At 41.1% G+C, this 14,873-nt stretch overlaps 1 protein-coding gene across 10 annotated transcripts in view; it reads left to right on the top strand.

The window, feature by feature from the left end:
- LOC122971463 (SRC kinase signaling inhibitor 1-like) overlaps positions 1–14,873 on the top strand; it is a 123,034-nt gene that overhangs the window by 97,450 nt on the left and 10,711 nt on the right. For 8 of the 10 annotated variants that reach the window (XM_044338116.1, XM_044338115.1, XM_044338119.1 and 5 more), the window contains 10 exons: positions 207–296; positions 1,677–1,717; positions 3,745–3,905; positions 4,594–4,769; positions 5,835–5,965; positions 8,060–8,207; positions 11,140–11,464; positions 11,808–12,141; positions 12,617–12,759; positions 14,665–14,814. In XM_044338116.1, the coding sequence (XP_044194051.1) occupies positions 207–296; positions 1,677–1,717; positions 3,745–3,905; positions 4,594–4,769; positions 5,835–5,965; positions 8,060–8,207; positions 11,140–11,464; positions 11,808–12,141; positions 12,617–12,759; positions 14,665–14,814 (1,699 nt within the window). The remainder of the gene's footprint in view (positions 1–206; positions 297–1,676; positions 1,718–3,744; positions 3,906–4,593; positions 4,770–5,834; positions 5,966–8,059; positions 8,208–11,139; positions 11,465–11,807; positions 12,142–12,616; positions 12,760–14,664; positions 14,815–14,873) is intronic. The other 2 variants (XM_044338121.1, XM_044338118.1) reach the window with 1 other exon arrangement.

Here is a 14,873-nt window from a genome sequence, read left to right as displayed (position 1 = left end):
TGAATAAAGGCAAAAAATGTTATAACAATAACTGATTGTTCATGAACAGTTTTATCAATACAGACTTTCACCTACAAATGTGGCAAAAAAGAGGGAAATTATGGTAAAAAAAAAAACAAAAAAAAGATGTAGTATGTTTTAAAAATGTGTAAAACAGTTATCAGTTATGGTATACTGTACAGTTTATCTTTGGTGTGTGAATCCAGGGAGCGTATGGAGGCGATGGAGAAGCAGATAGCCAGCCTGACCGGGCTGCTGCAGAGAGTACTGAGCAGAGCTCCTGAGGCAGAAAGCCCGTAAGACACACACACACACACACACACATTTATCTTTCTATAGCTGTTTGACATAATGCATTCCCTACTCCCCGTACCTTAACCTAAACCTTAAAGGGGTCAAAACATGCTTTTTGTGATTTTTTGTCATTTATATACTGTTATGATTTTGAACAAGGTTTAGTTGCAAAAACTATGTAAAAATGCTCCCTGAAAGTCAAAAGCCAGGGCTTCAACCTGCTCTGAACACGCCGTTTGCAAAGTCACCTCTACTTCCTCCTGGTGATGATGTCAGATTGTTCGCAGATACGTTGTCCACTTGCATATTTCAGATTGGATTCGGGCTCCGACATGTACGGATGTATTTGAGAAGTTTCCATCTGAGTAAAGGATGAGAAAAAGAAGTGAAACCCTACTACTACTGTTTGTTGACGTAGCCTCCATAGCTGGCTGAAGCTGACCAATCAGAACAGAGTGGCGGTCATCGGGAGGCGGGCCTTAAAGAGACAGGAGCTAAAATGGTCTGATTCAGACAGAAGCTGAACTGAGGGGCTGCATAAAGAATCAGTAAAAGCTAAATAAGGAGTTTTTAACTATAAATGATGCAAAGATATTCCAGTAGAGCCCCAGAATATAAATATAGACCTGGAAATGTGCATGATGTCCTCTTTAAAACCAAATCTTAACCCTCATACAGACCTTTGAGGTAGTGAGCCAGAATGCACTCACAATGCAGAAATGTCCTCATTACGATGCTTTCAAAATAAAATTCCTCCTCAAAAAGATAGAAAAGAGGAGCACAAACATACAATCTTGTTTCCATCACTTTAGAGGACATTACACTGACATGCATTGATTTCCTGGAGACTAACCCGAACCTTAGCCAGCACTTAACTGACCCCACAACATGAGTAATACAATTAAACACAAAGACATGTACATGTATGCTAAAAAGAGACACACAGGCTTTGTCTGAAATCACTTCCAATTTCCTACATTATATATATATTTATGCGCTTTATGCTTTTGATATTTATGAGTCCAAAATCCAAGTTCATTATTTATTCCCTGCATACATTGCGCCCTCAAAAACCGAAGTGTCCATAACAAGTACATCACTTGTAATTTAATGACAGCATCTGTCAGCGATGGCAGTAAACGACGATGATTCACGTCCGAAAACGTCCTCGCAGCAGTTTATTATTTTGAGAATAATGAATGAGCGAACGAGGAAGTGATTCCAGGCACATCCTCCGTACGCAGCAGAAAGTACATTCTTTGAACGCAGCAGCAAGCAGCACATATATTTTCCACATTTCCCATCATATATCAATAGCTTCTCAGTAGCTAAGTCGATAGTGTGTTCTGGCTTGTAAGTACTTTAACGCTTGCCTCTTCCAGGGAGAAGATTGAGTCAGCCAGTGACTGCTCAGCAACTGACAGTAAGTGCTCTCACTACCCCAAAAAAAAAAAAAAAAAAAAAAAAAAAAAAAAAAAAAAAAGAGACAAACTATTCCCTATCACTGCCTGTCACTGCTCCCCTCTGCTGCTTGTTTGATAGCCACATAAATTGCCTCCTCTTCCTCTCACAGAGCTGCCGCTATTTCATTTTTTTCTGCATAATTCTTAAAGTGCCTCATACGTGATGGTAATGGCCGACTCTGCAGGCTTCTTCATACTGTATGCGCCGGCTTTTTGCTGCTGCTGCTGCTGCTGCTGCTGCTGCTGCTGTGTAACTGGTTGTCCGTGCTTCTTGTTTTAGCTGGACGAACTAAAAAAAAGAAAGGTAGCTATGTGTTCCTGAAGTGTCTGGTAACCTGTTCCCTCGTCTACCCCTCTGTGTTCCTTATTCTTTATTTGGATCCCCCTTCACTTTTCCCTTCCCTTGTTTCTTTTTTTATGAGTTAGAAACCATTTGAGTTGCATTAAAATCAGAATGAGAAAATGTTGGTTTTCTTCTTTTCGTTGCTCTGAGTGAAGCGTTCGTGGGAGCTGGAAATATCTCATGTTCAAAATAAAAAAAACGTCTGGTGAGCAATTTGTCGGCGCTCTGGGAAAATAATCTTCCGTGTGTGCACACCTCTGCAATCATGAAACATCAAACTGCTGCGGCGACAGCGAGCGCTCATGAAACTGCACGTTTTGGAGGCAAAATGGATAGATTTCTTTAGATAAAAGTGCTGCTGGTTTTTTTGATGTGAATTAGCCAAAGAGGAAGAGATTTTAACGATTTAAATGAATGTCTTCTTATCTGATATCATATAAAAATACAGATAAGCCTGAATATTTTTGAATCTGTTGCAACTTAAAACAGATTTTTTTCTTGAGTTGTTTTTGTTTTTTTTGACCATTAATTCCTATTTAAATTACAGTGAAGCTTCACAGATCCTCTTTTCAACTTTAAAACCTGTGACCTCAGCGCTTTCAACGTTTTCTCTCTCTCCTCTGTAAAGATCTGTCAGATACTTATCTGTCTGACTGCCAGAATGATGAAAGTGTGTATTTTTCCCTCAGTCAGTAATAGTCTAATTGACTCACGCTGTTATCTGCACCGGTCCGTCTTTGTGCTTGCAGTTAAAAATCTTATTCTTCTAAACTGGTGAAGCTGCAGAAAAGACATTTGGGTAACAACGGCTGCAGAGAGGTGCTGCTCGGTCATATATAGGACGCGCTCTGCAGCTAAAGTTGGAAGTCGTCACCTCGTCTGTAGAGGTGTTGGCACTGGGGTGTTGGAGGTATTACTGGAGAAAATGTGTTGGTCTGGCGGCGCTGCTTTTTCACAGTTGATACTTCACAGCTCTCCGTTTTTTTTAGTAGGTGAAAATAGCCTTAAAATGCAACTAAATCACTATCTGTTATCAATCGATTGTCTTCTAGTTACTCTCCCTTTTGTCTTGTTCTGCATGATGCGTGTGACTCAACACCCTAATTATTCTCAGAACATAGCATTCGTTATCATTTCAAAGGAGTTGGAAACACTCATACATTTGGGCTGCCTGGGGTTTTTTTATTTATTTTTTTGTATAATGAGAAACTTGGATTTAGTGAAAATGCTGTTTTCACTCCTGACCCTGTTTGTCCTCAAAGCCTTCCCATGCTGTTTATCATTAAGTCTATGTAAGACTGTAATCTCCACCCTTGACCCCTTACAGCACAGATAGAACTTGTCCTGAATTACTGTTGCCAAATCCTCATAACCTGAAAAAATTAATATTCTGCATCCAGTCAGACAAATCGTTGTTTCACTGGATGAAGATTTTTTTTGAGGGCATGAGAGACAAACCTTTGAGGATTTGGCTACCCAAGAGTCATAGTTTCTCTCAGGCTCTATGCACAGTTTACTTTTTCTTTGATTTGCTCACAGTGTTTTGAGACAACTTCTATCACTTCCCGTGTGCTCTAAAGGAAGACCAAAACCAAGCGTAGAGAAAATCTCCTGTATTAAAATCCTGTTTTTTGTGATGGGCAGCTTTGACACCGTCTGCTCCCTTGGCCCTGATGCCACCTCCACCCTCAGGGGGCAATCAGCCGGTGACGGTGTCCAGACTGCAGATGCAGCTCCACCTACAAGGCCTGCAGCAAAACACCAACGCACTGCGCAAACAGCTCTCTCAGCTGCGCAACATGCAGGTGTGTACACATGGTCACGTTATGCAGTTTAACTGTGTTGTTTGGCTTTGTTTTATGTGTGTATTTATGACTGTATCTGTGTGTGTGTGTGCAGTGTACAAGTGTACTATATACTGTGCACTCAGTCGGCAGCTTAAACGAATGCAACAGCCCTGCAGTAAACTCTGAATGTATGGAGGTTATAATCAGGTTTTGTTGACTCTAAACCTTTTTTATGAACAATTATATATTAAGTATAGATCACAGAACCTCCTGTCAGACAAACATTTTGAGAATATCAATAAGAATATCAGAAAAACAAACAAATTGATAAATAAAATAATAATAACAAGCAACAGCAGCAATAATGATAATAATTACTGTAATAATAATAATTGAAACTGTTTTTAGAAAGGTGATTTTATTTAAAGCATTTTGAGCTGCATCCTATGTATGAAAGATGCTGTACAAATAGAGATTATTATTATTATATGAACACCTCTTTTAAACACTTTCAACAAAAACTGAACATTATAACCTTCATAAAAGTAGGAATTATTGCAGGGCTGTTGAACTGGACTGCATTAGTTTAAGTACAGCAGGTAAACTGAGTGTATTATTCAGCGTTTGTGCTCATACATCAGTGTAAAAACAGGATAAAATGTAAATGAACGGCAGGTAAAAATAACCGTGTGACTCGGTGTCCCAGCTGGAGAACCAGGACTCAGTCCTGTCCCTGCTGAAGCAGACGGAGTCGGAACTGAGCCTCATGATGCTGGACGCCACGCGCACCCAGGAGGACCCGCTCCAGAGACAGCGCCTCCTAGTGGAGGAGGAGAGACTCAAGTACCTCAACCAGGAGGAGCTGCTTATCCAGCAGCTGCAGTGAGTTCACAGAACAATTGATTTATTCGACAAGGACGAGCCTTACAGGGAGTAATCTGTCTCGGTTGCACTGATGTAAGTGGAACACACAGGGACTGCAGGACCTCACACGGTGACAGTGGACATCGGAAGACTGAGGCTGGGTATCGAAACCCAATACTTTTGGTATCTACCAGAATGTGGCTGTAGCAGCACTGGAAGTTGCCATCAGTCCAGTCAGATGTGTAGTCTCATTTACTCAATATTTAATCATTTAGTTCCCAGTTTAAATCAGATTTGTGCAAGTTTTACTTTGACAACTTAACATGTTTCTTTTGTCAAATGAAACATTATTTGTTGTTATCTGTTCTGAAACTGAAGTACTGCAATATGTCAAAAAGTACCCAGACCTACAGACAACAGATGTACAGTCAAGAAGCATGTCTGCTTTAGAAGAGTAGCAACTATAGTCACCGTCCAAAAACGAGTTTTGTTGCAGCTGCAATCAGAGGTTGTATTCAGAAAGGACTTTGGTATCGGAGTGCAGATCTAGAAAATTAGGAAAATATATGTTTTGTAAATGTAATGTTTGTAATGTTTATGGTAAAATTTATCAGCCTAGTTGTTTTCTTAGAGTCTATATAGATGCTCCATAGTGCCGACAGTGCATGTGATTCCCAAAATTGCAGATATTCACTTTTAGATAATGTTTACTCACAGACTCTGTTTACAGTTATGATTTATTCATGGATTATTCCACAAAAACAAAATCCAATAGATAAAACATTAAAGTGAAAACTCTTATTTCCAACATTGTCCTACGAAGTTAAAAAACAACTTAAAACCAAACAATAAAATCCTGAAATTCAAAAACACATCAATGCAATTTAAGTAAAACATAAAAACACCTCCATTAAAGTGCTGAAAGCTCTGCAACAGACCCCAAAAGAAAGTTCCAGTGGTTTGACAAGCAGTCATACAGCATGGTGGTAATGATGTATTTAAACAGCATGAAGGTGCTGGATGTAACGTTGTTCGGCTCCTGTGGTGTTGAGTGATGTGAATCCGTGACCTGGTCCTCCACAGTGACCTGGAGAAGTCAGTGGAGGAGCTACAGAGGAACTCTTCAGTCAACCACGGCCTGGTGACCGAGCAGGACGTGGAGCAGAAGAGCAAAGAGCTGAGGATGCTGGGAGAGACGCTCACTGAGCTCAAAAGTAGGTATTCTGTTAATGAGCACCTGTATGTGTTGTTTGGAGGTGCGCTGTGACTGCTGCGGCGTTTCAAGTGTTCATGTAGTTCCCTGAAACACTCACTGGTGTCTCCTGCAGTGCTGTCGGTGTGCTTCCTCCTCATGAGTAGCCTTCCCTTGCTGTCTCAGCTGTAACTTTAACTGCTTGCTTTTACTCTTAAATCACAATAAATGTAAGGATAATTAGTTTCAAAAAGTGCAACGACTGTCAAGCTTCCTGTCAGTTTCCAACCCTGCTGCTTCACTTCTGCTGCACCTCAGTATACCAAAGCATGTTCCTTTCTATACTGTGTATTTTTATTATTGTAACAAATCCCACAAAAAGACCGAAAACCAACCAAGAACTGATCCTACAAACAAGTTGATCCAAAGCCAAAGATATATCACAGAGCTCCACCGCTGTCCAAAAACTATTTAGTAGCTCCCTAAAGTAAAAAAATATCAAAAACTTCTCCACATACAGGAAAGCTGAATCCTAATATCCTCTGTAATACTCGACTGAACATGATGTTGAAATCTCGGAAGTATTTCACAGGTGACTTACTGCACATTACTGGTTATCCTGCACTCTATAGCAATGCTTCCCCTCTTCTCCCTGCAACCATAGACTGTATATAAAGATGGATGTAGCGAGGTATGAAGTCATACATTAGTTTCACTGTAGCCGGTTTGAAGCGAGCTGTCAATCAAGTTCCAAAATGACCACCTGCACACTTATTAGAAGGCCTGAATTTAGCGATTGACACCATAATGATTGACTTGGTGTTTCTAGAGAGATGTTGAGGCTTGTTGAATAGCAGTTGGAAACAGTACCTAGAGGCTGTCGGTGGCGTTGCTCTTAAAGGTGCTTTTACATCGGCTTCAAGCTCAAGTCGTGGTAGTCGCCACTTGCTTGCCACCACATGTCAAAGTTTGATTTTCCCTTCTCAGATTGTTTCATTTCAATAATTTTACAAATTCTGATACAAAGAGAGCAAACTATACAATATTTCACAAAAAAAGAAGCAAAGATTAGAGAAAAATCAAAAACATAAAGACAATTTCTGTATCAGAATTGATTTGTTTCTTATTTCTTACCCAGCAATCATCTCATGACCCAATAGGTTTATCTTGTGACCCCTTGTGGGGGTCTCGATCCCCAGGTTGAGAACCCCTGCTCTAAGTACATACTATACCTTAAAGTAATGAACAATATTTCAGTTTTTGAACACAAGATATAAAACTCCATTATCCTTTTTATTGGTTGTACATTTTCATCCATGTAGTCTTTTTACTGCACGTCTTCTAAAGAACTTTCTAAAGTAAAGCTACTGAATGGTGTAAATATTTATCTCTATATCTTCAATCTGTCAAATACCAACAATAACACATTTGTATTACTCATGAAACCAGCAGCTGTTTGTGTGGTCGCAGGTCATAGTTCAAGTACTTGAACTGCAACAACAGAATATGAACCGTATGTCAAGGTGATGTTATACAAAGTCTCAGATGAATATTCATGAACCTTCTTTGACTTGAATCTATATTCATGAAGTTGTAGTTGTAGCCTCTTGTCCTGCTACTCTGACCTGTGCACCTCTTCTCTCCATCTTGAATATTAATGGATAAACCCAAAACTCTGGGGGGGAGGAACCTCTTTGTAATAATGTGAAGAATGACAATTATTAGTTTACACGTCCACATACATGTAGAGCCTACAAATGCAAAAACTGTGCTGTGATTCAGTATTTGAGTGGCAGGTAACATTTAAAATAGTGGCTATAGTTGAACATCTAGCGCGTCCTTTCCTTTCATTTGAACGACCTTCACTGATCCTCCTCACTGAGGCCTTCTCTATATGACAGGAAAATCCAGTCCCTTCAAAATAGCAGCATCCTGTTTTCCCTTTATATCTTCTTTCCTGTAATCTCCCCTTTCCTCCGTCACTCTCCACCTCCATTCTTCCTCATATATCAACAACTCAACACATCCCTCCTGACACGCCACTTTCTCTATTCATCCGTCTGTCTCCTCCCCTCCTGATCCCCTTTTCCTCTCTCTCTCTCTGCCTCCCATACAGACCAGTTCCCCAGCCTGCAGAGTAAGATGCGAGTGGTGCTGAGGGTGGAGGTGGAGGCTGTTAAGTTCCTGAAAGAGGAGCCTCACCGCCTGGACGCCCTGCTGAAGCGCTGCAACACCATGACTGATGCGCTCAGCACTCTCCGCAGGTACGCATATCAAACGCTTCTCAGTTAGCTCACATAACACTTCTTATTACCGTATTTCCTCAAATAAAAGATCATTTAAAAGCCAGGGGAAAAAACAAAGGTGTATAAACTCCTGGTGGTAGCAAGGTAGAGAGGGGAGGGGGATGGAGGAGACGTGATATTGTTTAATTACTGGATATAACGTTGCATATTTTAATAATATTGATGACAACGACGCTACATTAACATGGGTAACCAGGGTAACTTGGCTAAGCCAGTGAGCATACATCCATGAGCATGTTATCTGCATGCTACGGCTAAGTGGTGCACTGCCAAAACGTTCCGGGTGGAACTCAAGTGCTGGAATAATCGCTCCGCATGTCGGAGTAAGTGGATTACTGGTAATGAAGTAGCAAACATTTTACAGAGCAAACAGAAGCAGATGAGAAAACAAGGAGGCTTCGTACTAATATATGAGCAAATATACTTAACAAACAGAGAGAATTAGAAGTAAAGGCCTCTCTCTGATATAAGCCTGCTTCGATAAAGGCCTGGTTCACTCTGCAGTTGAGGTAAATAAAGGCCTCGGTCACTATTTGAGGAAATACAATAAACCAGCTCAGCTCATACATTGTAGAGCCGTCGCAGCTTCACTGTGCTTCGGTTTTTATTGTGATTTTCTGTTAGTCTGCTGTTAGATTTAAGATTTAAGCTTGTGCCAAACAATAAACTCAATGGGCCTCGTGCAAGAAACAATCATTTTAACAGATTTGTTGTTCAGAAAATTTGTGGCACTCATCAATTTTCTCTCATTCTTAGAATTTTCTCTACGAATACGGACGAATGAAATTTACGAGTTCAGAGTGGAGAAACAGTTGGTTGTCTAAGAATTATAAAGTCTTAATCTGGATGAATTTGGAGTTTGAATATGATTCTTAAATCAACTAAAATAAAATATATAACTTGAACAAACTTAATGCAGAATTAACATTCTGTTCATTATTATCATCATCATCATGGCTGACAATTTACTGACAGGTTTTTTAGAGGTTTTTTATTGGAATATTTTGGCGCAGCAGCTACTGTTTCTGTTTCAAACTCTATTTTACTGGAATTTACTGACTCTGGATATGAGTGACAACATGACAGGCTGCAAACTTTTACAATCTTGTCTCTAAATTACCTAAATACATCACTGTGAGGGAAACAGAGGACACACAGAGTGACCGTTTCCTGCTCCGACCTCTCAGCTCCGGTGTTAAATACGGTGAATTCGGCTAAACTCCTGTTTAAACAGACGTGTAGCAGCGTCTCTGCGTCTCCTCCTCTACCGCCAGTGTGATCAACTCTCCGCCTGGCAGCGCTGTCAGCAGGAGAGATGCCCCGCGGTGTGTGTTTGGGTTTTATAACTGAACTAATACCAGGACACACACTTTTTATTTCTTTTGATTTTTTCACATCACAAACGATGAACAACAGCTTTAAAATACAAGACCTGCAGGTAGAATATGAGACTCGTGTATAGTTTAGGTGCGCTTGTAACTGCAGTAACTGGTCGGAGATGAACTCCTGAATTTGCACCCAATGCTGTTAAAACTTTCATTGATAATTTCAACCGCAGCCTCCAGATGAACATGTAATATGCAGGAATTCACATTATAGACACAACCACTGACTATCCCTGTAACATATTGGCCACAGTTTTGCGCATCCATACACAGTCCAGCCATATACAAGGTTTTCACCTTGTTGTAAATGAAACTCACCCACAAACAGAGCAGAACAGGTCGCCTTATATGGTGCGTTGATTATGTTAATGATGAACTTTGAGGAACGTTCACCTCCTCATGAACAGCTGACGTTCATCAGACTGAAACGAACGCTTTAAGACAACTTTGTTGAATCCGACTTGGAACTTTTTAGTTTTTGTAGATTTAGCACAAGAATACAAAAATGTTCTTGCATGAGGCCCAGTACACTGAATAACAGGGCTCGGTATTGTTTCACTATTATGGACACTATAGGCAATATAATATTTGAGTTTCAGTACAGATACCAAAACAATATTTCTTTTGAAACATAAACATGTTTTTCTCTGTAAAACTATTTCCTTCATGTCTTATCTGAAATAAAGATCTCTTCTTAAGGATAAATTTCACATTAAAGAGATTGAAAGCAGACATTTTACTCTTCCGTACTCTACTCATCTTCTCTTTTATTTGACTGATGATATAATCATGACCTACTGTAAATAATCATCTTGAAAGTCCTGAAGGAGGAGGTTTTCGTCTGAATACTGAGAGATAAAATCAGAGGAGCTTTACCGAGAGCAAACCGGAGCGACGCTGCCTCCATAATAACACGGCTGATGCTGTTAATGTTGAGATGTTCTGGTCAGGATGAGTTCAGTTCTCAGAAGAGATGATTATTTCATCAACGCAGGTTAACAGTGTTGTTCAGAATCCATTTCTGTGTTTATACTTTACAGTTTTCTGTTTTCTTTTTCACTGTATTGTTTGCATCATGTATATTATTATGTCTCACAATGTAGTAGCCTGTGGATAAAGTCCTTTTGTATAAGTTTTGGCTTTGAAATAATTAGTTGTGTGATTAATTGATCAGATAATTTAAAAAAATATATCAACAATGACTTGGATAATTGTCATTTATCAAGCAAAAACACTGAACATTTGCTGGTTCAAGCCTCTATAATGCAGCAATGTCCCGCTCTATTTTATATTATTTTGAATTGTATATATTTGGATTTTGGACTGTTGGTCAAACAAGACATTTGAAGACGTCACTTTGAGCTCCGGGAAATATTCTTCACTATTTCCTGACCATTAAAAGTAATTATCAGATTAACTGACACCCAAACTTGAACTTGTTGTAGTTTCCTGATTGTTTCTGTAACGCAGTCTAGGAACTTCATGGTGTCCTGTGTGTATTGTAGTCTTTTGTATCCCTCCTACATGTGCAGACAAGTCACCGAAGGCGTCTGGAAAGGCCCTGAAGACGTCTCCGGCCAACCGCAGAAGAGAGCGGAGGACCTGAGCCGCAGCTCCGACCTGGATATCCTCAACAGTCCTCCTCTTAGTCTCACTGACCTGAACACCAGCGCCGGCCTGGCCAACTGGATGCCCGTGTCCACCGGTGACGCGGACGCCTCGGGCCCCGAGCAGGACATCCAGCCTTCGATGACCTTCAGAAACCGGGTTCTCGATGATCTGCCAAGCCGGCGTCCTGCAGATAAAGCTGTGTCGGCTGAAGTCAGACTGGTAATCAGCTGATGATTAAGGACGGTGTTTGATTGTGTTTTAAATGTTTTTTCTTCATTTTTTAATGCTCAATGCTCATTATGCAACACTGTGTGGGAATATTTCAGGGAAAGCCAGATGGCAAACATCCATTTACATTTGAAATTGCATCTGAAGGTAGTTACATTTCTTACTGAGACCCTGTGCACACACTAGCAGCAGCAGTCGCCTGATAATCCCATTTGTCCATGTAATATTAGTAAACACAATGCATGAATGTGTCTCCATTATGTTTTTGCAGCTGCGCCTGTTAGCAGTTTGCATGTCACAGCCCGTTATTTGTCTATATCTGTTTATATGTTAGGCGGCAGAGCGGGACTGGGAGGAGAAGCGTGCCAGCTTGACCCAGTTCAGCGCCCAGGACATCAATCGCTTGCTGGAAGAGACCCAGGCTGAGCTGATGAAGGCCATCCCGGACCTCGACTACGCTGCCAGGCACATCAACAAACCGGCGGTGCCCCCCAAGCCCCATATCACCATCCCAATAACCTCCACCACAGTCACTTCTCCTGCAGCTGGGACCACTGGGACCACAGCCACTACCACCACACCCAGCGGGGACCAGCAGCCCAGCAAAGTGCAGCTGGCTGCCCAGAAGCTCAACAGCATGGAGGGGGGTGGTTCACATCGAGGGTCTGGTGAGAAATAGCTTGCAGATTTATGGATAATTTAAATGAATCATAACAAAACTCTGGTCAGTCTCTCTTGTCTTAAAAGTACTTAAATTCTGGGTCCAGGAAGCAGTTGTACACTGAATGCTGTAGATAGAAATCTGTTTAAAGATAAACATCCAAAGTCTTCTCTTATTTCCTGATGCTGAGAACAACAAGGTCATGAACTGACGCAAACAGCTGCCCCACTTATCTCTTGGCCGGTCGCCCCACGCACACTCTAAAGAGACGAGCGTAACAAGGTCCTCTCTAATCTTAACGACTGCTTAATCAGGCATGTCTGAGCGGGACGGGGGGGTATCAACGCATCCTAGACATTCTTGACCTTACGATAATTCAGCGTTTCAGTACAAATTATCTGTATGTTTCTACAACATAAGACTATGTTCATGTTGCAGTGATTTAGTTTTAAGTTCTGAGGTGTTGTTCTCTCCGTTTACAGTCGACCTCAACGTGGCCAGGTACCGTACGGAAAAGCCCTCCAAGTCTCCGCCTCCGCCGCCACCTCGCCGAAGCTTCCCGTCGGTACACGGCATCACCACCAACCGCACCGGGGAGGTCATAGTCACCAATAAGAATCTGAAGGTGAGACGCCATTTTTTTTATAATGGATTTCAGACGCTCAGTGTTCTTTTATTTGCATCTCATGGTTAAATAAAGCTCAACCGGAGTCACGTCGAGGTTAATCGAAAATAAGAAATACTGATGAATGATGAAATTAGAGATCAGGGCCAAGTCAGACGTCAACTCTGACTACAAAGCCAGATGTTTGCTGCTGGAATGACAGCTGACAAAACCCCCCCGCTGTGCTCCGTTGAAACACTAACCAGGTTCATAAGTAACAAAATAAACAAGCAGCCAGTAATTTCAATGTATACGACAGCGAGTTGGTTGAAATCTTCACTCTTTCATTAGGTTGCAGTGTGTCTCTCTATGGTTTTTATACAAAATACTACAAGGCATTATATAAAATATAATAGGAAGCCAGTACAGAATGTTTTGAACCCTGGATATTTTCAGCAGAGCCTCTCGGAGCCTCTGGACTATGCAGCTTCTTGAAGGAACATTTTTCGGGAGACAAATTGGATTCTGACCCACATAAATAAGAAAGCAGACACACACTCATGTACGACAGAGTGAGATTCCTGTCGTCTAGGGGCAGTTTTAGGTTTGGTTGTCAGGCAAGAACAGGCTAGCGCTGCTCTAAACCCCCACTGATCTCTCTCTGTGGAGAAACTCGCCGAGCAGAATTCACATTTCTTCTTTCCAGAAGAGTCTGAATTCTTCAAAGCACTGATTCAACAAGGTGCTGAAAACCTCCACAGAGACCTTTTGATTGAAGGCAGGGCAAGTTTATTTGTATAGCACCTTTCAACTACAAGGCATTTTCAAAGTGCTTTACATAAAACATGGAACACATGTTGAAACATTTCAACAGCATTTAAGAGTCAGATAAAATAGAAAAGATAAAACAAGTGGATATAAAAGTGTTGTGTCGTCCTTTTTGCAGATAATTCATACAAAAATCAGTATCTCTTGGCCGTGAACCAACACGCTACCATCTTGATTGAAGTATTCTGTTAAAATTACACATTTAATCTCAAAGAAAACATACTGGTGGTGGGATGGATGGATGTTTGGATGGATAACTCTCATTCCTGCGATTCATATCTTTTATTTTTGTTTGTTAAACCCCAGTATTGTCATTTACTGAGAGATTATGGTTGTTTTAGCCATGCTTGCACAACGTCAGTCGGTTGGTCCTCCCCTTTGGTTCAGACTGAAACTGTCAACAACTATCGGATGGATTCACATGAACTTTAGCACACAACATTCTTGTCTCCCCCCAGGAGGATTTATAATAACTTCAATGATCCCTTGACTTTTTTTGTAGCACCATGAACTCGTCAAATTTAGTTAAGTACAGCCTCTCAGAGCCGCTAGCATGGCTCTTTGTCTCATTAGTAGTTACTTCATGTCTCATCGTTGACCTCGATGTTGAAGTTGTGCTTTTTTCAGCCGTCATTCTGCACGTTGTCGCTACAATAATCTCTTCTTGTTTACTTCTCTGTCAGCTCAAATAAGCCAGTCCGTTGTCCTGTGACCTTTATCGTTAATACACCCACAGTGAGTGCACTGATTGAAGTTTCTGTTGTTATTGTTGAGCCGTTCTTGGTAAACTAGGGACACTGAAGTACATGAAAACTCTACAAGAGGCTGTCAGCCGTCTGCACGATCTTTGAACAGAGATAGAAAAACAGTGCAAGTTGCTTTTAGTTTGACATTTTACCAAAAATATCAAAGATTACTGACTCTCTTGGCTCGGTCTGCATGGAGTCACAGGAAACATGAGTCACCAGACAGGTTTTTCTGATACAAGTTTGGTGCTTCAAACTTTCCTCCTTTACTTGCAACCATGAAATATGATCCCTGATGTACTGTAACAGCTCGGTCTGCAGAGGCTTTAATGTCTTTATTTTGTCTTTCAAGATGGAAGAAGATGGTGACATGCCTAAAACTCTTGTAAAGCTGAGGCGGACCCCCTCTGACACCCCTCGACCCGCCTCGACCCCGCCTGTGATCGCAGCGTCGGCCATTCAAGACGAGGACGACGAAGAGAAGATTATCGCTGAGCTAGAGGTATGACAGTTTGGACTTAGTGGTGAAACAGCGCCGTACATTCCTGATTTTTGTTTTTA

The sequence above is a fragment of the Thunnus albacares genome, chromosome 20, assembly GCF_914725855.1.
Source record: "Thunnus albacares chromosome 20, fThuAlb1.1, whole genome shotgun sequence".
Classification (NCBI taxonomy): Eukaryota; Metazoa; Chordata; class Actinopteri; order Scombriformes; family Scombridae; genus Thunnus; species Thunnus albacares.
The sequence above is the reverse complement of the archived record's forward strand: the minus strand, read 5'-3'. Positions and strand labels throughout refer to the sequence as shown.